The sequence below is a fragment of the Bos indicus x Bos taurus genome, chromosome 20 (assembly GCF_003369695.1).
Source record: "Bos indicus x Bos taurus breed Angus x Brahman F1 hybrid chromosome 20, Bos_hybrid_MaternalHap_v2.0, whole genome shotgun sequence".
Classification (NCBI taxonomy): domain Eukaryota; kingdom Metazoa; phylum Chordata; class Mammalia; order Artiodactyla; family Bovidae; genus Bos; species Bos indicus x Bos taurus.
Window position 1 is genome coordinate 10381401 of NC_040095.1, and position 26550 is coordinate 10407950.

The window sequence follows — 26550 nt, forward strand, 5'->3', positions numbered from 1 at the left end:
AACCGGATTAAGAGAGAAGAAAAAACATCTTTCCCCTTGATTTCATAAACCATCATGGAAAAAATAAACATGTACAGCTGCCTTGGAAAACATTCTGGCATTATGTATCTTAGAAGGTTGTAACTACAAATATCTAACAATACTACTTGTAGGATTCTATCATACATATTTCTTATATACATGTACCAGGAAACACTTATAAGATACCAGCACTGTTTGCAATATCCCTAAGCTGGAAACAACCTTACTACTCACTGATAAGAGAATGGGTAATATAATATAGAATGTATCCATTCAAAGGACTATTACACAGTGGTAAAAATGAAGGAAATTCCATGAATATACACAAATTCTAAGAAATACAGAATTGTATACTTTAGAAGTGCTGCAGACTGAATGTTTGTGTCCCCCTCCCTTCCCCAAGGTTAAACTCAATCCCCAACATGATGGTATTAGGAGGTAAGGAACACCTTTGAGAGGTGCGTAAGGTTATGAGGGTGAAACCCTCATAAATGAGATTAAAGGCTTTATAAAAAGAGACCAAAGGGAGCGCCCTTGCCCCTTCTGCTATGTCAGGTTACAGTGAAGAAACAAGACAGCTTTCTATGAACCAGGAAGAGGTCTCTCATCACATATCCAGTCACCTGTACCTTGATCCTGGCCTTCCTGGCCTCCAGAATCATAAGAAACAAATGTGCCTTTTTTTAAGTCACCCAGCCCATGGTATTTTTGTTACAGCAGCCCAAATGGACTGAGACAAAAAGAGTGAATTTTATGGTATATGAATTAGATTTCAAAAAACTAACATAAAACTCAAAGAACTATATACACATATGTATATATATACACACACACTACATGCATCAAAATGAGCAAATCTCAAACATAACACTGAATGTAAAAAGTAGGCTGCACAAAAGTACACGCAATGTAATTCTATTCATATCAAGTAAAAAATCTGCAAAAAAGAAATACTGGTTACATCCGATGGTAGCCAGAGACAGGGATTTAATCAGGAGGGGGATTCATAAGGCACCAGAAGAACTGGTAAGGTTTTATTTGGGGGAACACATGAATGTTCATATTTATTTAGATTTATTGTTTTATATATATGAAATATTAAAAAATTATTGCCAGCTGAAGGGAGCTTATAGGATCTACAGATCTTGAGCTTCTCATTAAGACAATTTTCATTTTTCCTCTGTACTCAAAAATCTGTAATGAAAACATGGCAGTGATTATTTCAGTTCTGTTAACATTTGGGAAATCACAATTAAAAAAATAAATATATCAGCAGAATGACAGTAACTTGAAATAAGACAGGCTATGAAACACCAAAGAAGTCTATGATCAAGAAACTGAATGACAATTTTAGTAAAAGAATGAGAGGGGCAGCGCTGGCAGAGGAGCTGGTGGTACTGAGGGCTGTAAGGGCAGAAACAGATGACTAAATGAGGAGCCAAATAAGAATTAACAATTAACAACTTTCCCCCTTCCTTCCCTGACACTCAGTGATGGTGATTTAGTAACAAACAGACCACAGGCTCACTTTAGGGGTAAGAAATTATCAGTCAGTCATATTTAAACATAAACTGAAAAGGCTTTCCCCAAGCTGAGAAATTCCAGCCAGCTTTCCCACCACTCCAGGATCCTACTGCTGTCGTGGACAGCGATGTGACAGTGGAGTTCTATATATTCCTCTTTCGAAAAGTACAGGGTAAACAAGCTAAAGGGATACAACCCAGAGCTCCTTTATTCGCTGGGAGAGGAGAAAAGCCTTTTCACAAAGCAGGTCTCACTGATCACTTTCTACTCTGTCCACTCCATCACCCTGAGAGAATTTCTTTAGAATACCCTTTGGCTTACTTGCTTCTTGTCCCCATGTTCCTCCCTCATCAATGGCAGGGTACTTTTTTCTTATAATTTTGAGAGAGAGAAACATTAAGACTTAGACACAGTTGCACCTATCAAATTCTTATTAAATTAGGTGGCCCTAAAGCATTTTGCCCCCTGAACTGACCAATTTACATAAAAGAATCTATATAGACTTGGGGAATATGAAACGCGAGTTAACGCATCTTAAATCTGACGACCGGCACACTATTTCCAAGGCGTTTGTTTATGACCATGCCTTTCACACATCTTCTGTGGTACTACAGGACTTTCAGAGTTGGGGGGAGAGCATTTTTAAAAGATTGTGCTCTCCTCGTTATCGGCTGATTTTATTTACCATTTTAGACTTTTCATCTCTAAAATCAGCTGCTGAAATGGATATAATCAATGAATAACAAAAAAGCCATTTATGCTAAAATTTTTCTGAAACTGTTTGGTGGACTCTAGTAAAATGTCTATGACAGATCATGAACAATAGATTAATGCTATTCAACAAAGAATGGTCCACAGACTAAACAGGTCCTCAATATACATGTATACTCACTTAGTTGTACCCAATGCTATCGAAGTGAAAGAAGCATTTGTATATAACTGACAAAAAAATCTGACATAAAACATAATGGCAAAAAACTAATATTCAAAATGAAGAATAAAAACACTCAAAACATGCATTTCTATTTACCTTAGTGGTCCACAAAGCGTGAGGCCAAAAAACCACAAGAGTGAAATGACACACCCAGCCATCGCGTGTTTAAATATTTTGATCCACTACAAATGGAAACAAATAATTAGAAATTTCAGTCATGTTTCGCCAGATATCTCAAAATCTTAAACAAAACACATAGGGGAAGATAATGGTAACACAAATATTTTAAAGGCCAAATAATTACATATTTTGAAATGAAGCAGAAATTATTAAGATGTCTTGACTAAATCTAGATTTGCAAGATATTACTCTGTTTTGCATTTTCTATATTCTTCTCTGGTGCTAGATCCTGAAATCTTTTTCTATATAGTACAATTTTCTCCATTTTTTACATTAGTTCTCACCAGTTTGCCAGGAACATAAAATGTTTTAGTCTTCAAATTCTTCTCCAGCAGGAATAGTCAATTCTCCAATTATTTGAAAAGAGGGCAGGGCAGGGCGGGGGGGTGGGGAGTTAAGATGGGGTTTAAAAATTAATCCTGTTTTAAAAAATGTTCTTGGTCCTCTAAAACAGAGGTACTTAAATTTCTTTCTAATAAAAAACCACAGCACAGGTTTCTAAGTTGTGGCATAAAGCAAACATGTAGTAGGGTATAAGTGCTGTCCAAAGAGGTGGTAATGTGAGATGATTATGCAGAATGTAGGACATTTCTGGGTATGCATCCTGAACCTCAGATGCTTAAAGAAAATAATAGTGATGACAAGGGAGACGGCTAGTATGCACTGCACACTCACTGCTTGGGTTTCCCCAGGTGGCACTAGTGGTAAAGAACCCGCCTGCCAATGTAGGAGATGTAAGAAATGCAGGCTTGATCCCTGAGTTTGGAAGATGCCCTGGAGGAGGGCATGGCAACCCACTCCAGTATTCTTCCCTGGAGAATCCCCATGGACAGAGGAGCCTGGCAGGCTACAGTCCACTGGACTGCAGAGAGTCTGAAGCGACTTAGCACTCACAACATGTCCAGCACTATTTAAAGAACTTTACATATTTTAATCCATTTATTCCTCATAGCTTCATTAGGAAAGCATTACCATCTGCATTTTCAGGTGAGAAACTGAAGGTAAAGAAATTAAGTAACTTAATTTAAGTCAGAGTTAGTAACTATAACAGCCAAGAATCTGACTGACTCCAAATGCCTTGTTCTTAACCCTTATGCTTCATCTGTTCCCCAGTGACATCTATCCTAGTCTTGTGGGCATGTCTACATGCCTGATTTGTAAATCTTTTCAAAATATGGATTGTGCATTAAAGAAAATAATTATATGGATGCTTGAGACATTTTCTACTCTATACTACATTTTTAAATACTTCATTATCTTAGCACTTTATAGTTTACTCTTAAAGCCTCAGTTCTGAAAAGCTAAGTCAAGAGCAAGTTAACTCTAGAAATGTTCTGCTGTGCACCTAAAATCATTCAATAAGTAACCCTGATCAAGGAAAGAACACTGCCTCCTGGTCTACTTCTAGGACAAAAGGATTCTGCAAAAGACTTACCTGGCGTTTGGTAATACTTTTCCCAGAAGAAAAAGGCTTTTGAAACAAAACCATAAAAAATGCAGTCCTGTGAATATTGAAATATTAACAAATTAATATTAATCTTATATACAAGGTATGGTTTAAAGTAAAGACACTTAAATATACTAGAACTTGAAGGATATGTTAGCCTCTAAAGAAATTATACTAGAGAACACCACTTATTTTAATAAGGCTTCCGCCATGATGTCTTGGGAACTCTTCTTTCTTTTGTAATGGCCTTTAAAACCCAGTTTACAAGCCACAAAAGAACCCTTGATATTTTTTTATACTCTGAAATACCAAAGAAAATAATTCCTACCTTCTCAAAAATTTAGTAATAACAAATCTTGAAATAGAACTGAAGAAAGTACTAATTATATACCCTACCTTTCACATACCCAAAATAGTTATTAAAAATACATATAACTGGTGCTTAAAATTTCCTAGTCAAGAACCACTTTTCATTATTACTAAAATTATACTGCCAGGAGTGTAACAACTCGTGTTAATACAGAGGTTGGTCACCATCACTCACAAGGTCCTGCGCACTTTTACAATTTCTTACTACCTGCAGAATAATGTAAAAGGTATACTGTAAGCGGGCCCTTCCCTGGTGGCTCAGATAGTAAGGAGTCTGCCTACAACACAGGAGACCCAGGTTAGACTGCTGGGTCAGGAAGATCCTCTGGAGAAGGAAATGGCAACCCACTGCAGTATTCTTGCCTGGAAAATCCCATGGACGGAAGAGCCTGGCGGGCTACAGTCCATGAGGTTGCAGAGTCAGACATGACTGAGCGACTAATACTTTCACTTTCTTTTCAAGCCTACCCTATATTACGAAGGGACATATAGTGAACACAGACCAGTGTGGTTCAACTTGGAAAATGAGGACCATCTGTGCCCAGACAAGGCTCAGGTGACATTCCATGCCAGCTGGAAGGTTAGACTACCCCAGTAGGATGGTCTGGGAATCCCTAGGGCCCCTGAGGCCCTTTTAGGAAGCTGTGAGGTCACACTATTTTTAAAGAAGTATTTAGATATTATTTACTCTTTTTACTCTTATTCTCTCAGGGCTGTACAGGAGAGCTTTTCAGAGGCTAGTTCATGTGGGATACTGCAACCGTAAGCAGTTGAATGCTGACCGTAACCGACTGAATGCTGACTCAGATGTGGGAATCCAGCTGTGTTCTATTAAGCCAGACATTAAATTTGCAAAAACTGCATTCAGTCTAGTTCAGTTGCTCAGTCGTGTCCGACTCTTTGTGACCCCATAGACTGCAGCACGCCAGGCCTCCCTGTCCATCACCAACTCTCGGAGTTAACCCAAACTCATGTCCATTGAGTTGGTGATGCCATCCAACAATCTCATCCTCTGTCATCCACTTCTCCTCCTGCCCTCAATCTTTCCCAGCATCAAGGTTTTTTCAAATGAGTCAGCTCTTCCCATCAGGTGGCCAAAGTATTAGAGTTTCAGCTTCAACATCAGTTCTTCTAGTGAACACCCAGGACTGATCTCCTTTAAGATGGACCAGTTGGGTCTCCTTGCAGTCCAAGGGATTCTCAAGAGTATTCTTCAACACCATAGTTCAAAACCATCAATTCTTTGGCACTCAGCTTTCTTTACAGTCCAACTCTCACGTCTATACATGACTACTGGAAAAGCCATAGATTTGACTAGATGGACCTTTGTTGGCAATGTCTCTGCTTTTCAATATGCTATCTAGGTTGGTCATAACTTCCCTTCCAAGGAGTTCAGTTCAGTTCAGTCGTTCAGTCATGTCCAACTCTTTGCGATCCCATGAATCGCAGCACACCAGGCCTCCCTGTCCACCACCAACTCCTGGAGTTCACTCAGACTTACGTCCATCGAGTCAGTGATGCCATCCAGCCATCTCATCCTCTGTCGTCCTCTTCTCCTCCTACCCCCAATCCCTCCCAGCATCAGTCTTTTCCAATGAGTCAACTCTTCGCATGAGGTGGCCAAAGTACTCGAGTTTCAGCCTTAGCATCATTCCTTCCAAAGGAATCCCAGGGCTGATCTCCTTCAGAATGGACTGGTTGGATCTCCTTGCAGTCCAAGGGACTCAAGAATCTTCTCCAACACCACAGTTCAGAAGCATCAATTCTTCAGTGCTCAGCTTTCTTCACAGTCCAACTCTCGTAAGTGTCTTTTAATTTCATTACTGCAGTCACCATCTGCAGTGATTTTGGAGCCCAAAAAAATAAAGTCAGTCACTGTTTCCCCATCTATTTGCCATAAAGTGATGGGATTGGATGCCATGATTTTAGTTTTCTGAATGTTGAGCTTTAAGCCAACTTTTTTATTCTCCTCTTTCACTTTCATCAAGAGGCTCTTTAGTTCTTCTTCATTTTCTGCCATATGGGTGGTGTCATCTGCATATCTGAGGTGATTGATATTTCTCCCGGCAATCTTGATTCCAGCTTGTGCTTCATCCAGCCCAGCGTTTCTAATGATGTACTGTGCATATAAGTTAAATAAGCAGGGTGACAAAATACAGCCTTGCTGTACTCCTTTTCCTATTTGGAACCAGGCTGTTGTTCCATGTCCAGTTCTAACTGGACAGTTGCTTCCTGACCTGCATACAGATTTCTCAAGAGGCAGGTCAGGTGGTCTGGTATTCCCATCTCTTTCAGAATTTTCCACAGTTTGTTGTGATCCACACAGTCAAAGGCTTTGGCATAGTCAATAGAGCAGAAATAGATGTTTTTCTGGAACTTTCTTGCTTTTTTGATGATCCAGCAGATGTCGGCAATTTGATCTCTGGTTCCTCAGCCTTTTCTAAATCCAGCTTGAACATCTGGAAGTTCATGGTTCACATATTGCTGAAGCCTGGCTTGGAGAACCTTGAGCATTACTTTGATAGCGTTGAGATGAGTGGAATTATGCAGTAGTTTGAGCATTATTTGGCATTGCCTTTATTTGGGATTGGAATGAAAACTGACCTTTTCTAGTCCTGTGGCCACTGCTAAGTTTTCCAAATTTTCTGGCACATTGAGTGCAGAATTTTCACAGCATCATCTTTTAGGATTTGAAATAGCTCAACTGAAATCCCATCACCTCCACTAGCTTTGTTTGTATTGATGCTTCCTAAGGCTCACTTGACTTCACATTCCAGGATGTCTGGCTCTAGGTCAGTGATCACACCATTGTGTGAAGATCTGGGTTGTGAAGATCTTTTTTGTACAGTTCTTCTGTGTATTCTTGCCACCTCTTCTTAATATCTTCTGTTTCTGTTAGGTCCATACCATTTCTGTCCTTTATCGAGCCCATCTCTGCATGAAATGTTCCCTTGGTATCTCTAATTTTCTTGAAGAGATTTCTATTCTTTCCCATTCTATTATTTTCCTCTATTTCTTTGCACTGACCACTGAAGAAGGCTTTCTTATCTCTTCTTGCTATTCTTTGGAACTCTGCATTCAAATGGGTATCTCTTTCCTTTTCTCCTTTGCCTTTCGCTTCTCTTCTTTTCATAGCTATTTGTAAGGCCTCCTCAGACAGCCATTTTGCTTTTTTGCATTTCTTTTTCTTGGGGATGGTCTTGTTCCCTGTCTCCTGTACAATGTCACGAATCTTGGTCCATAGTTCTTCAGGCACTCTATCAGATCTAGTCTCTTAAATCTATTTGCACTCTATCAGATCTAGTCCCTTAAATCTATTTGTCACTTCCACTTTTCATAAAGGATTTGATTTAGGTCATACCTGAATAGTCTAGTGGTTTTCCCTACTTTCTTCAATTTAAGTCTGAATTGGGCAATAAGGAATTCATGATCTGAGCCACAGTCAGCTCGTGGTCTTGTTTTTTGCTGACTGTATAGAGTTTCTCCATCTTTGGCTGCAAAGAATATAATCAATCTGATTTCCCTGTTGGCCATCTAGTGATTTCCATGTGTAGAGTCTTCTCTTGTGTTGTTGGAAGAGGGTGCTTTGTATGACCAGTGTGTTCTCTTGGCAAAACTCTATTAGTCTTTGCCCTGCTTCATTCTGTACTCCAAGGCCAAATTTGCCTGTTACTTCAGGTGTTCCTTGACTTCCTAATTTTGCATTCCAGGCCCCTACAGTGAAAACGACATCTTTTTTGGGCGTTAGTTCTAGACGGTCTTGTAGGTCTTCACAGAACTATTTAACTTCAGCTTCTTCAGCGTTACTGGTCAGGGCATAGACTTGGATTACTGTGATATTGAATGGTTTGCCTTGGAAACAAACAGAGATCATTCTGTCGTTTTGAGATTGCATCCAAGTCTGCATTTGGGACTGCTTTGTTGACCATGATGGCTACTCCATTTCCTTTAAGGGATTCCTGCCCACAGTAGTAGGTATAATGGTCATCTGAGTTAAATTCACCCATTCCAGTCCATTTTAGTTCGCTGATTCCTAGAATGTCGACATTCACTCTTGCCACCTTGTTTGACCACTTCCAATTTGCCTTGATTCATGGAGCTGACATTCCAGGTTCCTATGCAATATTGCTCTTTACAGCATCGGACCTTGCTTCTATCACCAGTCACATCCACAACTGGGTGTTTTTGCTTTGGTTCCGTCCCTTTATTCTTTCTGGAGTTATTTCTCCACTGATCTCCAGTAGCATATTGGGCACTTACCAACCTGGGGAGTTCATCTTTCAGTGTCCTATCTTTTTGCCTTTTCATACTGTTCATGGGGTTCTCAAGACAGGAATACTGAGGTGGCTTGCCATTCCCTTCTCCAGTGCAGCACATTTTGTCAGAACTCTCCACCATGACCCGTCTGTCTTGGGTGGCCCTACATGGCACGGTTTAGTTTCATTGAGTTAGACAAGACTGTGGTCCATGTGATCAGATTGGCTAACTGTCTGTGACTGTGGTTTTAGTCTGTCTGCCCTCTGCTGCCCTCTCTCAGCGCCTACTGTCTTACTGGGGTTTCTCTTACCTTGGTTGTGGGGTATCCCTTCACACATTAACACAAACTAAAGTACAAGTTGATGTTTTGGCAAGCTAATAGAGTGTGACAATTCTTTCTTTTTTTTTTTTTTTAAATCCAGCCTGTTATCTCTAACCTTAGATAGTCTATCTTAAAATATATATATGTATAACTCAAATACTTTTCAGGAGGAATAAAATGCACAAAATATTTTACATAAAACTTCCTAAAGATCCTCAGTTAACAGAATTTTCAAAGACATTAAAAAACATTAAGGAAAAAAAGAACTGTACACACTCACCCAAGTTTTAATATAAAAATGAACTGAACAACGTGAACGACTTTCAGGAGATCATATGATTCAAAAAGTCCAACAGCCTTCAGAAATTTAGTGAAACACAGTAACACAATATATTTCGTTAATCTGAAAAATAAAAACAGAAACAAGTTTCAGGTATCAATGAAATCACAAGGAACTCTGAAATCTTTTTCTTATTATACAATAGAGGTCATTATGAAAACCATAAATATAAACAAAAGATGAAACAAACAAACACTCAACTCACCCCCCATGTGTAACTACTACTAACACTGGTATATATACTTTCAGATTCTTTCATGTACATGAATGTATTATGGATAAGTACAGTCTATTAAAAAAAAAGGCAAACTAAAAATAAACATTTTTGATTTCCTGAGTCGCCTTGACTACTTTATAATGCACTTTTTAAAGAATTACTCCAAACAAAGAGAATAAAAACAGAAACCAAACTCTGTCATGAAATGAGATCATAATACAGGAAGGGAGAGTATGACAAATGCCTGAAGTTCTCCTCTCCTCTGCTTCGTTAAGTGGTTGCAGTAGTCATAGTTGAAGTCAAGTGATCTGACCTACAGTCTTGAAAAGGCTTAGGAATGTGAAGCACCTCAGAAAGGGTGTGGAGAAGGGAATGGAACCCATTCCAGTATTCTTGCCTGGAGAATCCCATGGACAGAGGAGCCTGGGGGTTTATAGTCCATGGGGCTGCAAAGAGTTGGACATGACTGAGTGACTAACACACATACACACACACACATTAGAAATGTGCCAAGTAGTTAGGTTTCCAGAATCCCACCCAGCACAGCCAGGCAACCATTTTCCCTCAATGAGGACAGAACAAGTGAAGTTTAGCCTCTGGAGAGGTCTAGACAAAAGGCAAATGGAAAAAAAAAAGCATGAGGTGTTGGACTAAAACCACAGAGATTAAAAAGAAGTTTCCCTTCTTTACCCCAAGACACCTGTCTTCCCTCATTTAGCTCTAACATCCTAACTGTCAGACTTCAATCTCCCAACAGAAGAACCCTTTTCTGGGAAGCCCATCAGGGGACAAGCCCTACACAACTCTTCTAACTAGTTTTTTACGCCTCACTCAAATATGAAAAGCCAAATCTGGATAATTATTACAATAAGTCTATAACAACAGACCAAACTAAAATAACAAAGAAATTTAAAAGATACAGAGAGCATAGGGAATAGTAGAGAACATCAAAGAACTATATATTCTCGGACAAGAAAGAATACTGCGTCCATGAAAACCTGGTGCTTGCATAAAAAAAGGAAAAAGGAACTCCCGAAAGAGCAATCAGAAAACAGTGAAGAAATTATCTGTTTTCCAGCTTAGTAGAAGAACTGACTCTGTGAAAAGACCCTGATGCTGGGAAAGATTGAAGGCGGGAGGAGAAGGGGACGACAGAGGATGAGATGGTTGGATGGCATCACCGAGTCAATGGACTTGAGTTTGAGTTAACTCTGGGAGTTGGTGATGGACAGGGATGCGTGGCGTGCTGCGGTCTATGGGGTTGCAAAGAGTTGGACACAACTTAGCAGCTAAACTGAACTGAACCGAGTCTTCTTTGATCTAGTATTACCTCTAGTATTAAAAAAAAAAAAGTACCTGAAACCCATTATTTATTTAGATATTACAAACATATACTACTATGTTGATACTATATGTTATAAAACACACACAAATTAGAAATGAAAAAGAATGAGATAAACAGATCGTCTTCACAAGTCACCCAGGAGACTACCTGCAAAGTTTACGTCTAACAGGAGTTAATACATTAAAAAGGAGGTACAGGGGATGTGCAAAGCAGCACAGCAGAGGAAGAAGTCTCTACTCATGGGAGAAAAATACAAAAAAGCAGACACAGAAGTTTAAAGGAAACCTTAGTCATTCAAATAGTAGTGCTAAAACAGTTTGATTTGCAATGATACCAATGTACATAGGATGGTCCCCAAAATCACTGAGTGTAAATCATTAAGTCTCATGGCACTAAATCAACAAACAGTAATCTGCTTCAGAAGACATCAAAATATATACTTTTGGAAGTTTTAATGCAACTGTGAAAATATATTTCAGTCCTTGAAAGAATGAATCTCAACAATTCTACCATCTTCACAGTCTGACAGCTCATTTTCTGTTTTAGACCAAATAACATTAAAGAAAATCAGATTTAGAACAAAATGGTTTTTCTTTTCATGAACATAATCTGCGGGAACTTTTAATGGTGCCGTTTGGGAGTTTTAACAATGTGATAATTATCACCAAGAAGCTAATAAAAACAATATGCAAAATGACATAACTCAAATCCTAAACCACAGAGGTTCCTACTTAATCTACCTATAGAATAGTATAAATATTGAAATTTCTGTTTAAAAGATCAAGCAGATTTTCTGGGGTGATAAAAATGGCCTATAGCTTGATTGTGCTGAAAGATGTAATTTGTATCAAAATGAGAAAAGGAGTATTGGAAAAAATAATAAAATTATGGCTATAACAACAACAAACAACTGAGTGTATTTTGTTTTTGGATTGTTTGCAGACTGGTTGAAAACGCAGTACGACAGGAAAAATCCATCACATTTCTAGCAATTATGTAGGTATGAAAGTAATGTATATGCTCTAGAAAGAACAAAACACTAACATTTAAGAGCTGAAAAACACCCTGGAGGTTCTCTAGTCCAATTCCTCTCCTGTCACAGATTGGGAAGTTGAAGCCCACAGAGTTAGCGAGGGCCCAGCCCTTGACTCTTAAGTATGCTCTTTTCCTAGGTCACACAGAAAACCCAAGTTCATCCAGAAGGCTTTGGGGATTCCCATCTTCTAAACCATTTCCAATTATATATTCACAGTGGCCCTCGCAAAGGGTAAAATCATTAAATATTACAAACAAAATGCATATTAAAACCCAAGATTAATGCAGATGTTCTCTATGTAAGCTAGGGCTTCACTGGTGGCTCAGAGGGTTAAGAGTCTGCCTGCAATGTGGGACACATGCAGGTTTGATCCCTGGGTTGGGAAGAACCCCTGGAGAAGGAAATGGCAACCCATTCTTGCCTAGAGAATCCCATGGACAGAGGAGCCCAGCGGGCTACAATCTACCTGGTTGCAGAGTCGGATACGACTGAGCAACTTCACTTAAGAGAAAAAAGTCAGATAGACTGAAGTAAATTAACTATATTAATGCTAATGATCATGGCAGCAATTTGTAATTAGCCAATAAAAATACTACTTTTGTTTATTCAGTTCTGTTTATTCTTCTGTTTATTCACTTTTTTTTTTGTTTATTCACTTCTTAACAAGGGGACTTACATAATATGTGCTCAGCAAATGTTTCCTAAATGAAAGAATGCTAACTCTACTGTTAACATTTGTGTGATGCAGCGATGTCTAGCATAGCAATACAGATAGCACAGTAATACAGTACATAACTGGCTGTCAAGCTTCTGGCAATTTAAACTGTCATCCACTCAGGCATGAATTCAGAATGAGGGAAGAGAGAGGAAAGCTCAAAGCCTCAAGCGCTTCACTCCTTCAGCTCTTAACAAGGTGTAAAAATAAGGCAAAAAAACAAACAAAAATAAGGCAGCAGGACAGAAGCAAGGACACAAAGAACGACAGTGTCAACAAGACAGGGAGGATAAAACAAGAGACCAGGAAAAACACACAGACATACATTAAAAACCCCGGCCATCTGTGAATTCCTGATGCCAGCCAAGAGCCTTGTACCGCCCTCAGGGAGCTGCGAAGCCATTTTTCAAATATTCCTGCTCACTTACTATGTGCCAGGTGTCACTGGAGTCCAGTGAGACCAGTCTGACAGGTTGGTTTCAGGTACGACAGCCTTCCCTCCTCCTGATAAAAGGGCCTGATGCACTTGCAACTAGTTCTGCATTCTGACTTCAAAGGAGGACTTTTATCTAAAGTTTATCTTAAAATGTTATCAAAGTCTTAACATTCTTTAAAAAAAAAGTCATCCATTTGATAATAAGCCTGAATATGAGAGCCATACTTGGAATGGCAGAGAGCAAAGGCCAAGAATCTGTCCTAGATGGTACTACGGAGGGGCTGAACCAACACTGGCAGCCTCTGGCATCTTTTATGTGAGAAGAATATATCCGTCTTTGTTTAAAGCTCTCTTAGTTTGGTTGCTGCTGCTGCTACTGCTGCTAAGTCACTTCAGTCGTGTCCGACTCTGTGGGACCCCATAGACGGCAGCCCACCAGGCTCCCCCGTCCCTGGGATTCTCCAGGCAAGAACACTGGAGTGGGTTGCCATTTCCTTCTCCAATGCATGAAAGTGAAAAGTCAAAGTGAAGTCGCTCAGTCGTGCCCGACTCTTAGCGACCCCATGGACTGCAGCCTACCAGGCTCCGCCGTCCATGAGATTTTCCAGGCAAGAGTACTGGAGTGGGGTGCCATTAGTTTGGTTACTTACAATTAAATGCATTTCTAGGTGCTATCCAAGAAACTTGTAATAGAGGCCCTCCCTTAAGGAGTTTAAGGTCTAAAGACAGGTGAGAAACAAGTGTTTATGTGACCCCGGTTAATTAGCAGAGATCTAAAGGAACAGATGTGGAAGCAATTAATTGCAACTAGGGAAACACAAGTAGTCTTCCAAGTCTCAGGTGTGTGGGTATTAAAGACTAAGTAGAAAAAATAAACAACCCAACCAAAAAATGTGGGTTTGATCCCTGGTGGGGGAACTAAGATCCCACATCCCGTGGAACAACTAAACTAAGCCCAAGAGCCACAACTAGAGAGTTTGTGCTGCAACTGGGCTTCCCAGGTGGCACGGTGGCAAAGAACGCAGGAGACACAAGAGACTTGAGTTCCGTCCCTGGGTTGGGAAGATCCCCTGGAGCAGGAAATGGTAACCCACTCCAGTGTTCTTGTCTGAAAAATTCCATGGACAGAGGAGCCTGATGGGCTATAGTCCATGCAGTCACAGTCAGATACAAATCAAGTCTTGTCATCAAGAAAAAGGTAAACTATACTTAATAGACTTGTTTTAAGATGAGGAAATATGTAAAATCATTTCTAAATAATTTTTCTTTAAATTGCTAACAAAACTTAAACATTTGGCACTTTGATGGCAAGATTCAGTCATAGGGAACATTAAACACAGAATTTCTTTTGGAAAGTATTTATTTGGCTGCATGCATCTGTTTCAGCATGAGGGCTCTTCCGTTGCAGCGCATGGACTCTTTAGTTGTGCTGCACAGTCTTAGTTGCTCCCGGGCATGTGGGACCTTAGTTCCCCGACCAGGGACTGAACCCACATCCCCAAACTGCAAGGTGGATTCTTACCCACTGGACCACCAGGGAAGTCCCTATAATACTTCCTCCCCTCTAGCTGTGGTGCGTGGGCTTCTCACTGTGGTGGTTTCTCTTGTCCTGGAGCTTGGGCTCTAGGGTGAGTGGGCGTCAGTACTTGTGGTTCCCCAGCTCTGGAGCACAGGCTCAACAGCCGTGGCTCAAGGGCTTAGCTGCTCTGGAGCATGTGAGATCCTTCTGGATCAGGGATTGAACCTGTGTCCCCTGCACTGGCAGGCAGATTTTTATCACTAAGCCACCAGGGATGCTTTTCCTTTTTAATTAAAAAAAACAAAAACAAAAAAACAGATTGTGAAAGTAATTCCTGAGTAGTTGCTTGTTATCAACATTTTAAATAAAACCATTCCTAATTTTCTGCTCACAGATGCCCAACTGGGGACATCCTTCCAAACCTTTTCCTTTGCATATCCATGTATGGACAAACATATATTTTAGATACATTCATGTATTTACCACTGTACACATATTTTGATATTTTTATGTAATTTTTCATGTAATATATATTGAAGATTTTTTGTTGTCATTATTAATTAGAAAAACTATTTTAATATTTAGCTGAAAGGTAGATACTTTGCTTTTTAAAGTGTCAACTAATGAAGTCTTCCTGTGGGGCTAACAACAAAACATTAGCTAAGGCCAGGTAACCATACACTATTAATAATAAGCACACAATCCCTAGTTCACGTTGCAAAGGGAAACATACCAAAAGGGAAATTTTCAGGAGTGAGGAAGGGAGGCACTTAAATGGGGCAGTGGCTTCTGAGCCACTCACTGGTCCTTCAGGCAACTTAGCAGGATCCAATCCACATTCCTGACTTCCTGATAATGTAAATCATTATCTGCCATTAACTAGCCTCATCAAAGGTATCACTGGTATTTTCTGTGAAGGGTTAGAAAAAACCTCATTCTTCAAATCTGAAATTACTGAAATCGGAGTTTGGATTCAAACCTGCCTTTTGGGCTTTGCCCACTGTAGCAGCTCGCAGTTAAAAAGACAGAATCAGTGTATGTAAATCTACTTTGATTTATTCAATATTTAAGTGTCTACTATGTAGAGGGCAGTGTAAATGAAGTTTGGAGGCTTCACTGGTGGCTCAGTGGTAAAGAATCTGCCTGCAATGCAGGAGACATTCAATAATTATCAATCAATGCAGTAATTATAAATCGATTCAATAATTATCAGTCTGTGCAGGAGACATGGGTTCATACAATAATCATCAATCAGTTCAATAATTATCAATTATTGCAATTATCAATTAATGCAGGAGACACGGGTTTGAACCCTGGTCTGGGAAGATCCCGTATGCCGGGGACCAACTAATTGAGCAACTCACTCAGTGGTTGTGCCACAACAGCAGTGAGTCTGTGCTCTAGAGCCAGGGAGTCACCACTACTGAAGCCCGCGCGCCCCCTGCAGCCTGAGCTCCACAAGAGAAGCCACCACAATAAGCCTTCACACTGAACTAGCGAGCAGCCCCTGCTCTCTGCAACTAGAGAAAAGTCCGCACAACAAAGAGGACCCAGCACAGCCAAAAATAAATAAAAAGGAAGCTTCTAGCTTAAAAAAAAAAAAAAATGAAGTCTGAGGGAACTGACTCCCAGTTCAGTTACTAGGTGTGTGACCTTAGAAAAATTATTTTTCTATGTCCCAGTTTCCTGATCTGTGAGACAAGGACACAGCTAATGAGTCTGCAGTGCTGTTGTGAAGGCTTAAGAGAAATGCTGCATGCAAAGTCCCTGGAACACAGAAGTGCTTAACAAATGCTGGCTGTCACCCTCTGCTCTTTCCTGCCAAGAGGATTTATTGAAGCCAACATAGAAACATGTAAAACAATTCATATTTGTGAATTCAGGCATAAAAACATCCACAAAGAATCTGTCAATTAGCTTTTGTTGCAGATTATAATCAGATTTTGATTTTCAGTCTATATAAAGAAAAATTCTTTCAACCTGTAATCTATTCAAAATTCAACCAGTCCTGATTTGAATTTGATTCTGTAATGAACTATTTTTTTTAAGGATATTTATTTTTATGTATTTGGCTGCTCCAGGTCTCCGTTATGGCACTCGTGATCTCCAATCTTCCTGACAGCATGTTGGGTCTTTTAGTTGTGGCATCTGGGGATCTAGTTCCCTGATTAGGGATCAGACCCGGGCCTCCTGTCCTTGGGAGCAAGAATACTGGAGTGGGTTGCCATCCTTCTCCAGGGGATCTTCCCGACCCAGAAACTGAACCCACATTTCCTGCATTGGGAGGTGCAAAATTTTTTTTCTCAACTATTTAAGAGTAAGTTACATATATTATGCTCCTCTACCCGTAATTACTTGTATTCCTAAACCCATGGACATTCTCTTCTGAAATCAGTTATAAACTATAGGAAATTTAACATGGATATACTTTTATCTAATCTATCTTCTACAGTCCACTTTTATCAACTGACCCAGTCCTACCCTTTACTACATTTTCTCCAGTATTAAATCTACACCAGAATTGCCTATTGCATTTAGCTGTCACATCTCAGTAAATAATATTTGATATGATGTTTTTTGTTTTTTTTTTTTTGAGCTTCTCTGGTGGCTCAGTCAGTAAAGAATCCACCTGCAATGCTGGAGACCCAGGTTTGATCCCTGGGTCAGGAAGACCTTTTGGAAAAGGAACTGGCAACCCACTACAGTATTCTTGCCTGGGAAATCCCATGGACAGAGGAGCCTGGAGCCGGTTACAGTCCATGGGGTTGCAAAAGAGTTGGACACGACTTAGCGACTAAACCACATTTTTATTTTACAAAAACGAGCTGTTCAAAATAGATGAGAAAATTAAACTTGTACTGCAAAAAAATGCAGCTGATTTAAGTTGCTCAGCATTTCACAAAAAAATAGTTATTCTGGTAATGCTATTTATACAGTTCCAAAGAATTTAGCAAAACAATCTTCCAGTCTCAAAGGAGATATCCGAGAACAAGAAACACCTAACCTCATTAACCTTATTAAATATAAAGGCGATGAAAACCTGGTTCAATCAAACTGTTGAGCCGTATTTCGTGCATCCTGCGACACTACCTCAGAAATTAGCACAGGTCCAGAAAGACAAGCTGGAAAGTGGTCACTGTACTGACTTACCTTTCTGGCGTTCGTGGGAACATTACGGGGAGGGAGGGAAAGGGGAATTTTTCCTTTTCACTCTATGAATTTCTGTACTGTTTGAACTTTTTGACAATGCGCACGCATTTCTTATTTAAGGATAAAACAAAATAGGCGAAGAAAGGAAAAGAAAAACTAGAGGGCGGGCTGGATTCTTAATGTGCGGGGTTATAACCTGAACCTCAAAGTTCATCTGTTTGTACTTTGATTTCCTCGCCTGAAGAGGTGATGGTGACCCTTCCTTTAAAAGGTCAGAAAGATTAAATATCACCAAACTACTATTTGAGGGAGGAACACCCAACAGAAATTCTTCTGACAGGTGAGAAAAACCTCTCACGTGAACTGGCCAGCAGTTGTAAGCTTAACGGACGGCTGTGAACACCAGAAACTCAGGCGGAACCTTCCCGGGTCGTAGAGCATTTTTCCCGCAGCGGGGAACGGCGGAACCAATGAGAGCTGCCGCGGGAGCGCGGACTGCACCGAGGCGGGCGTTCCGGGCTGTCGGCGGCCGGGCCCCGCGTGCACCGGGGAGGATCCGCGCAGCTGCCGGGCGGGCGCAGGGAGAGAGCGGCTCCGGAAGCGGGAACCCGATCGGTCCCTTACCGAGCGCTGGGCACATCCACCGGCCCGAGGCCGCTGCCGCCGCCGCCGCCGTGGCCGGCTAGCACGTCCCCGCCGTATTTCTCCTCCATCCCGGGGATCAGGAGCCGTCGCCGCCGCCGCCGCCGCTACCTCCGCGGCGGGGTCTCCTCATGTCTCTCCGCTCCGCGGAACAGCGGGCGCGGGCGCGTCACTCCCCCATGGCAACGGCCCCGTCAGGTTCCCGCAGGCCAGACGGCCGCCGCCGCCGCCGCTATTCCCGGCTCACAAGCACGCGTGCGTGGGGACTAGGCCACGGACAGTTCCGGGGGCGCCGGCTTTCCCGGAGGCTCACCGGAGCGGACGGCACCAGGCCACGTCATCAGGCCCAGCAGCCCTCACTCTTGGGGCGGGAGGGCCCGGTCCTGCGCCTGCGCACTGCACAACACTCGCCATCCCCTCCCCTCCCCAAGGCCCCTCCTACCGCGGGGCTTTGAATGGAGTTCTGGCCCCACCCCATCTGCCCCTCCCGTAGATGAAGCCTGAGCACATACCTGTCCCTGCAGCTCCACCTATGGGCCGTAAGAACTACAAGGAGTTCTGCAGCGGAGAGGAGACAGAAAATGCCCCACTTGTGATGAAATGTTAATAGACTAGAATTTCTTTTAAATTCTGGCTTTTAAACTTGTTACTTAATCCTGGCATATCAGTAAATCTGGGAAGGTAGGACAAGACTTTATTAGGGTTATTTTTCTGTTGCTAAAAAGTTAAGAAAATGGGCTTCAGTGTCTGTCTTTGAATGTCAACTCTGCCACTTACTGTGTGACTTGGCCTTTCTGTACCTCAGTTTTCTTATCCGCAAAGCAAGAATAGTAATATCTATGTCATAGGGTTGTTGGGAGGAGTGTTAATACGTGGTGTCTGTAACAGTGAATGGTATATAGTAATCAGTAAATGTTAGCTATTATTTATAGGGAAATTTGAGGACTGGGATATGGAGATAAAAATGGGGTTTTTGAGCAGTGCAAATTATGATTAGTTTACAATGTTCCACTTAATTCAAATATATTGATACATAGAGTCTTAGAAACCTCATAGAGAATGAGGAGTCATAGTCTCTGCCTGCTGGGACTTCATAATCTATTGTGGAAAATACTTAGCAATTTGAGAGCAAGACCTGGTTGGCAACCTTACACCTTAAACGCACAAATGCTAAGAGTTCCCAATAAAGGTGTGATAGGGGTGTAACCAGAGAAGGCTCACAGATAGAAGCTGATCTGGAACCTAAGTTTTGGATATGTGAGAAAAACATTGTGGGAAGATATGTCCTAAGTGTAGAACAAAGAAGAAGGCATGAACTTTACTTTTAATTTTTATTTATTTGTTTGTTTATGGCTGTGCTGGGTCTTCACTGTCGCGCAGACTTTTCTCTCTTTGGGGAGAGCAGGGGCTGTTCTCTGGTTGCAGTTAATGGGCTTCTTATTGCAGGGGCCTTTCATTGCGTAGCGTGGGCTCTAGGGTGCAAAGGGAAGGCATGAACTTTAAAAGCTAAGGATGCATATTTTCCCATTTGAGGCAAAGAAGAGTGCAAAGATACAATACTCCATCAGTGAATTGGGTTTTAAATTCAGGATGTTTGTTTATTGAATTTTAGTCATTGACTCAGAGTGGAGTAGATCAGGTAAAGCTGAACAAAGAATGACTTTCTTGCTTCACTTTCTTGAAGTGACTTTTTTGTAGCATTTTTTTTCCTTGTAGCTATTTCTTTGCAGAATTGTTATTTTCTAATCCAGATGGTGGTGGTAACAACTAGCTATCTTGTTTTTCTAGAGCTGATTCCATCCCTTTGGAGTTCAGAGAACTAGGTAAAATGACACGTATACCTTAAGATTAATCTTTATCCCAAGCAGAGCTTAAATTCAGTTGATATTTGATTTGGTTAGAATTAGGACACTGTTCTTTTAGGCTGATATGTTTCCTGTTGTTTTTTTTTTTTTCTGTAGTGGAAGGAAAAGCGACTCTCTTTTCTTTCTTCCTGCTCACTTCTCAGCCCAGTCCAACCTGGCTTCTACGTTCACCATTCCTTTGAAGCAGCTCTCTCATAGGTATTTTTGAGCTACGTATTACCTTACCTCTCTCTAACTTTGAACATAGTTGATCTCTCCCTCTTCTGTAAACATTCTCTTTCCTTGGTTTCCAGAGCCCCCCATTTGGTTGTCAGCGGAAGTTCATGTTCTCCCAAACTCATGCTCTCTCCACTAGACTTGATCCTCTGTTGATGCTTCTCTCTCATCGAATGGCACCATTTACTTAGTTTAGTAAACCAAAAGCTCAAGTATCATCCTTAACACCTCCCCTTCCTTACAGTCTGTATCTAACACTGAAGTCATGTCATTTTTTACCTTCTCAGTATTTCTTGAATCAATCCAAAATTTTCCATGCTCATCGCTACGCTCTAGTCTAAATGACCGTGGCGTTTTATTCAGATGGCTACCATAACCTCCTTACTAGTCTTTCCAAGTCCTCTCCCTTTTCTACAGTCTTGTTTTCCACATTCTGCCACAGTAGTAACAATCTCTTCCAGTTGCAAATCTTATTATGCACTGCCTGCCCCACCCGACCCTACTCTCCAGCCTTCCAGTGGCTTCCCATTACTCTTTTCTTAAAGGTTTTATTTATTTATTTTTGACTGTGCTGTGTCTTTGTTGCATTGTGCAGGCTTTCTCTGGTTGCGGTGAGTGGGGGCTACTCTGTTGCAGTACACAGGCTTCTCATTGCAGTGGCTTCTCTTGTTGCGGAGCGCAGGCTCTAGGCACCTAAGCTTCAGTAGTTGCGGCATGAGGGCTTAGTTGCTCCGAGGTATGTGGGGTCTTCCTGGACCTGGGGTGGAACTAATGTCCTCTGCGTTGGTAGACGGATTCCTATCCATTGTGATTTTCTATCCTTTTTAACACAAGCTCAGTGGTAAAGAATCTGCCTGCCAATGCAGGAGACCCAGGTTCGGGTTTAGTCCCAGGGTCGGGAAGATCCTCTGGGGGGAGAAAATGGCAATCCACTCCAGTGTTCTTGCCTGGAAAATTCCAAGGACAGAGGAGCCTGGCAGGCTACAGTCCATGGGGTCTCAAAGAATTGGACACAACTGAGCACGCCAGTCCCATCACTTCATGGGAAATAGATGGGGAAACAGTGGAAACAGTGTCAGACTTTATTTTTCTGGGCTCCAAAATCACTACAAATGGTGACTGTGGCCATGAAATTAAAAGACTCTTACTCCTTGGAAGGAAAAACCTAGATAGCATATTCAAAAGCAGAGACATTACTTTGCCAACAAAGGTTCGTCTAGTCAAGGCTATGGTTTTTCCTGTGGTCATGTATAGATGTGAGAGTTGGACTGTGAAGAAGGCTGAGCGCCCAAGAATTGATGCTTTTGAACTGTGGTGATGGAGAAGACTCTTGAGAGTCCCTTGGACTGCAAGGAGATCCAACCAGTCCATTCTGAAGGAGATCAGCCCTGGGATTTCTTTGGAAGGACTGATGCTAAAGCTGAAACTCCAGTACTTTGGCCACCTCATGCTAAGAGTTGACTCATTGGAAAAGACTCTGATGCTGGGAGGGATCGGGGGCAGGAGGAGAAGGGGACGACAGAGGATGAGATGGCTGGATGGCATCACTGACTTGATGGACGTGAGTCTCAGTGAACTCCAGGAGTTGGTGATAGACAGGGAGGCCTGGCGTGCTGCGATTCATGGGGTCACAAAGAGTCGGACACGACTGAGCGACTGATCTGATCTGATCTGAGCACGCAGGGTTTAAGACAAAATCAAGCCATTAACGTGGCCAGCAACATCCTGTATGGGCTTGACGTAATGTATCTTTTCAGCTTTATCTCATTTCAAGCTGCCCTCTAATCTCAAGATCCCAGTCATCAGTTGTGCTGTTTATTTTCTAATATAAGACTTTTCTCAGACCAGTTTTCATGTGTAGAATGCACCCCATCTCAACCTTTGATTGTTAAGATCTTACTTGTTCCTTTTGCTTCAGGTTGAGTTTCTCTAGGAAACAGACTCTGAGAGATGGAGTTTAGTGTGCAAGATACTTTTTAAGGAGTGCTTTGGGGACCAACAGCTGTAAAGGGGAGGGAAAAGACACAGCTGGGCAGAAGAAGTTGAGAAGTGGTGCATACCAGCAAAAGCCACAGGAAACCTCACGGACGCATCTGGAGCTAAAATGGTTCTTGAGACATACGTTACAGTTTTTTATTTTCCGAATAAAGTCTTTTATAGGTTCAAGATTCATCCAAGATCATGAATTGCGTTTAATTGTCATGTCTCATTAGTTTTATTTTATCTGGAACAGTTCCTGGTCTCTCCTTTTTTTCATGACCTTGACATTTTTGAAGTGAATGGGACAGTTACTTTGCAGAATGTCTGTCAGCTTGCGTTTGTCTGATGTTTCCTCATGATTGGATTTTAGGTATGCATTTTTGGCAGGAATAGCACAGAAGTGATTCTGTATTCCCCTTGTTGCATTTTATCAGAAGGGACATGATGTTGATTTGTCTCATTCACTAGTAAAAAGTTAACTTTTATCATTTGATAAGACATCTGCTAGATTTTTCAGTGTAATGTTATTGAATGAGTGTTTTGTCTGGAGATACTTTGAGACCATGTTAAAATTCTGTTTCTGATCACACTTTCAGTCATTTGTATTAGTATCCATTTTTGGTCCTCGATCAAAACAGTTTTTACTATAAAGTTTGCTACATGCTAATCATTTGTTCCATCATCTTGTCTACATTTATTATTTGACCTTCTACTGTAAGGTAAAAATTTCCTATACTGCCCCCAATGTAGCTATCTATCTTAGTATTATTAAGTTCATGGGTTCCTGTTTTATTAAATGGATTATAATCAATTGCTATGACTCTTTTGATGCTAAATTATCCCAAATTAAGCCACTGGTTTTTGTACAGTCTTGAAATATTCCTATCAATCTTTCAGAATTTCCATATTTTCTGGTATAAGAGGTTCCAGATTTATTATATACTTTCCCTAATTTAGCTCTGGAATTAGCCATTTCTCCAAGGAGCTCTGGTTCCTTTTGAGGAGAGTGGTATTTAGAAACTGAGGTCTATATGGGACTTCCCTGGCAGTCCCGTAGACTCAGTGCTTCTACTGCAGGGGGCATGGGTTCCATCCCCGGTTGGGTAACTAAGATTCGGTATGTCATGGCCAAAAAAAGAAACCAAGGTGTGAAGTGATTCCAAAGAGAAAGATAAATGCCATATGATATCACTTATATGTGGAATCTAAAATACGACACAAATGAACCTATCTGTGAAACAGAAGCAGAATCACATGGTGAATACATCTGTAGTTGCCACGGGGGATGAGGGAGGGAGAGGGATGGATCCAGAGGGATTAGCACATGCAAAGTAGTGTATATAGAATGGATAAATCTAAGGTCCTACTGTACAGCACAGAGAACTGTATTCAAAATCCTGCAATAAACTCTAATGAAAAAGACTGTAAAAAAGAATATATATTTTGCATATTCTCTCTGTATAGAATATATGGGCTTCCCAGGGGGTGCAGTGGTAAAGAATCCGCCTGCAATGCAGGAAACCCAGGTTTGACCCCTAGGTTGGAAAGATACCCTGGAAGAGGAAATGGCAACCCACTCCAGTATTCTTGCCTGGGAAATCTCATGGACAGAGGAAATTGGTGGACTACAGTCCATGGGGTTGGAAAGAGTCAGACACGACTGAGCATGCATGCAAAAATAGAATATATGTGTATATATATATATATCTGAGTCATTTTACAATAGTAATTAACACAATATTATAAATCCACTATACTTCAATAAAACAAAGACCGAGGTCTAGGTGTTGGGTATCGCATTGCTGCTGGTGCGCTTATTGCTGCTTTGACTTCTCAGTGGACAGAGTTAGGAATTATGTATGTACATATGTATACAACTAGGTGTGTGTTTGTGTACCTAAGTATATTTTTCTATTTATCATACACTGGAAACCAAAAGTTCATACCAACACTTCCAAGTGCAAGCCAATCTTAGATGTTTTTATCCTAGACTTTCCCCTTTCTACGTCTGTATTTCTCTTCCTTGAGGGTGAAAAACCTGGCTCCCAAAAAAGATTATGTAAACTGTCCAAAATTATATAACGGGTAAGGCAAGACTCCCCACTAACTGGGCAAAGTGCACTCTAATGTCAGCTGTCGGCTCCTCTCTTCTCTTCTGCTTGCACGAGTGACGACTGTTCCAGTGATGTAAGCGAACCCAATGCGGGGAGGGCCTCTTTTGTAAGCCACCTCTAGGAATCTGGATCAAAGAATATGGCGGCCATCGTCCTGCAGAGCAAATTAGTGGCTGCTTCCTTCCTTCTAATGAGTACTTGTTGAGTGCTTACTTTGTGTAGGTCCAATTCTAGGTACTTGTTGGGTTTCCCTGAAGCACACTCTGAAATGAGGATTTGTGTGAAAAGTGTTCCCAGGAAAAACTGGTAGGAGTGTGGGAAGGTGGGATGGGAAAGAAAGATGAGCAGGAAGTGACAGCAGGTTCACTTCCACTGGGGAGCTTGGATATTGTGAAGGTCCCGCTTCAGAGGGTCCTGGTTGGGGTGAGGTGTCTTAGTCCATCTGCACTGCGGTAATTAACAAAACACTGTAAATGCAGTGGTTTTATAAATAAACAATGGAATTTACTTCTCACAGTTCTGGAGGCTGGGATTTTCAAGATCAAGGTGCTGGCAGATTTGGTCTCTGGTGAAAGCCGTCCTCCCCGTTTATAGGCAGTTTTCACTGTGTCCTCAAGTGGTGGAAGGAGGGAGTAACTCTCTAGAGTCCTTTTTACAAGGATATTAACCCAAATCATGACCTAATAACCTCCCTAAAGCCCACCTCTCAATTCCATCCCCTTGGGGTTTAGGATTTCAATGTGTGTGTTCTGAGGGAGACACAACATTGAGACCATAGTATTTGGAATGAGGATATTTCAGGAGTAGTTCACCAACAAAGAGAGGAAGGTGCTGGCTGGCTGTTAGGAGTGCTCCTGGCATGTGTAAGGGTAGGAAAGGGATCAAGGGGGCATGGGCAAGGGACTTATTGATGATAATGTCCACTGCAAGACTACAAATATTTTGATCATTTCCCACATTATATGGTCTACTTTTTCAAGGTTGAAATCAGAAGCCTCACATTCCCAGACTTCCTTCCACCTGGGGTTTGGGAATGTGACCTGGGTTTTTCACAATCAGACTATTCAGGCATAACTTGACCTTAGCTGAGGAGGCAGGAAATCGAGAGTTGATGTTCTACTTGGGAAAAAAGACCCAGTACTTTGGAAGAGTGGTGGCGGAGCTTCTGGTGTCCATTTCTGGGTGTCCTTGGTGCCCAGTGGCCATGCCATTGGTGTTTTGGGCAGAATGGCCTTCATGATATGGTTGGACCTTGTTTTTGGCTGCCTAGCTTCAGAGCCTGGCTCTCTGGTCCTCCAAGAAGTTCTGTGATTTACCCAATACCCCTCAATAAATTCCTGCCTAAACTAGTCAGAATGGAGGTTGCTGTTGGTAATTAAATCACTGAATGGTACAGGTGATACGGCAGCAACCCTTTAAGAACAGTAATCAGCTCACAGATTTTGTGCGTGCATTTTATTTCACTCACAGTGTGAGTGGGGAACACTATGATGCTTATAAAAATCAACTCCTAAAATGTTGCACCATAGTGGAGAAAGCTTCCCCAAACTCATCAGATGACTTCATTTGATGTCAAATATATTCTTGTCATCTATTTGAAAGCGGAAAAAGGAAATGAGACAATGTTCACTAATTCCTTATCCTTCCTGACAAGGTAGAAAGAAGAAGGAAAGTGTGGGTGTGCCCTGGAATTGTAAGGGAGACACTGAGTTTGCAATACAAATGCTAAGCTATAGAAGGAAGCGCTGGATTTTTTTAAGGGTTTGAGGTGCTACCAGTTAGGCACATTAGTGTGTAATCTCTTTAGCAGACATTAAATGTGGGCAGCTAAAAATGAAAAACACTATCTATAGGAATGATCGGGAGGATGCAAATGAGGAGACGGAGGGAAATAATTGCTATTTTGACATTTTCAACTAGC

General features: G+C 41.3%; 1 protein-coding gene across 1 annotated transcript in view; it reads right to left on the reverse strand.

The window, feature by feature from the left end:
- SLC30A5 (solute carrier family 30 member 5) overlaps nt 1-18844 on the reverse strand; it is a 33166-nt gene extending 14322 nt beyond the window's left edge. Inside the window, exons 1-4 of the mRNA XM_027520021.1 lie at nt 18437-18844; nt 9335-9457; nt 4095-4161; nt 2576-2661 (exon numbers count right to left, since the gene is read on the reverse strand). Coding sequence (XP_027375822.1) covers nt 2576-2661; nt 4095-4161; nt 9335-9457; nt 18437-18525 — 365 coding nt within the window. The 5' untranslated portion in view covers nt 18526-18844. The remainder of the gene's footprint in view (nt 1-2575; nt 2662-4094; nt 4162-9334; nt 9458-18436) is intronic.
- Nucleotides 18845-26550: the final 7706 nt, after the last annotated feature.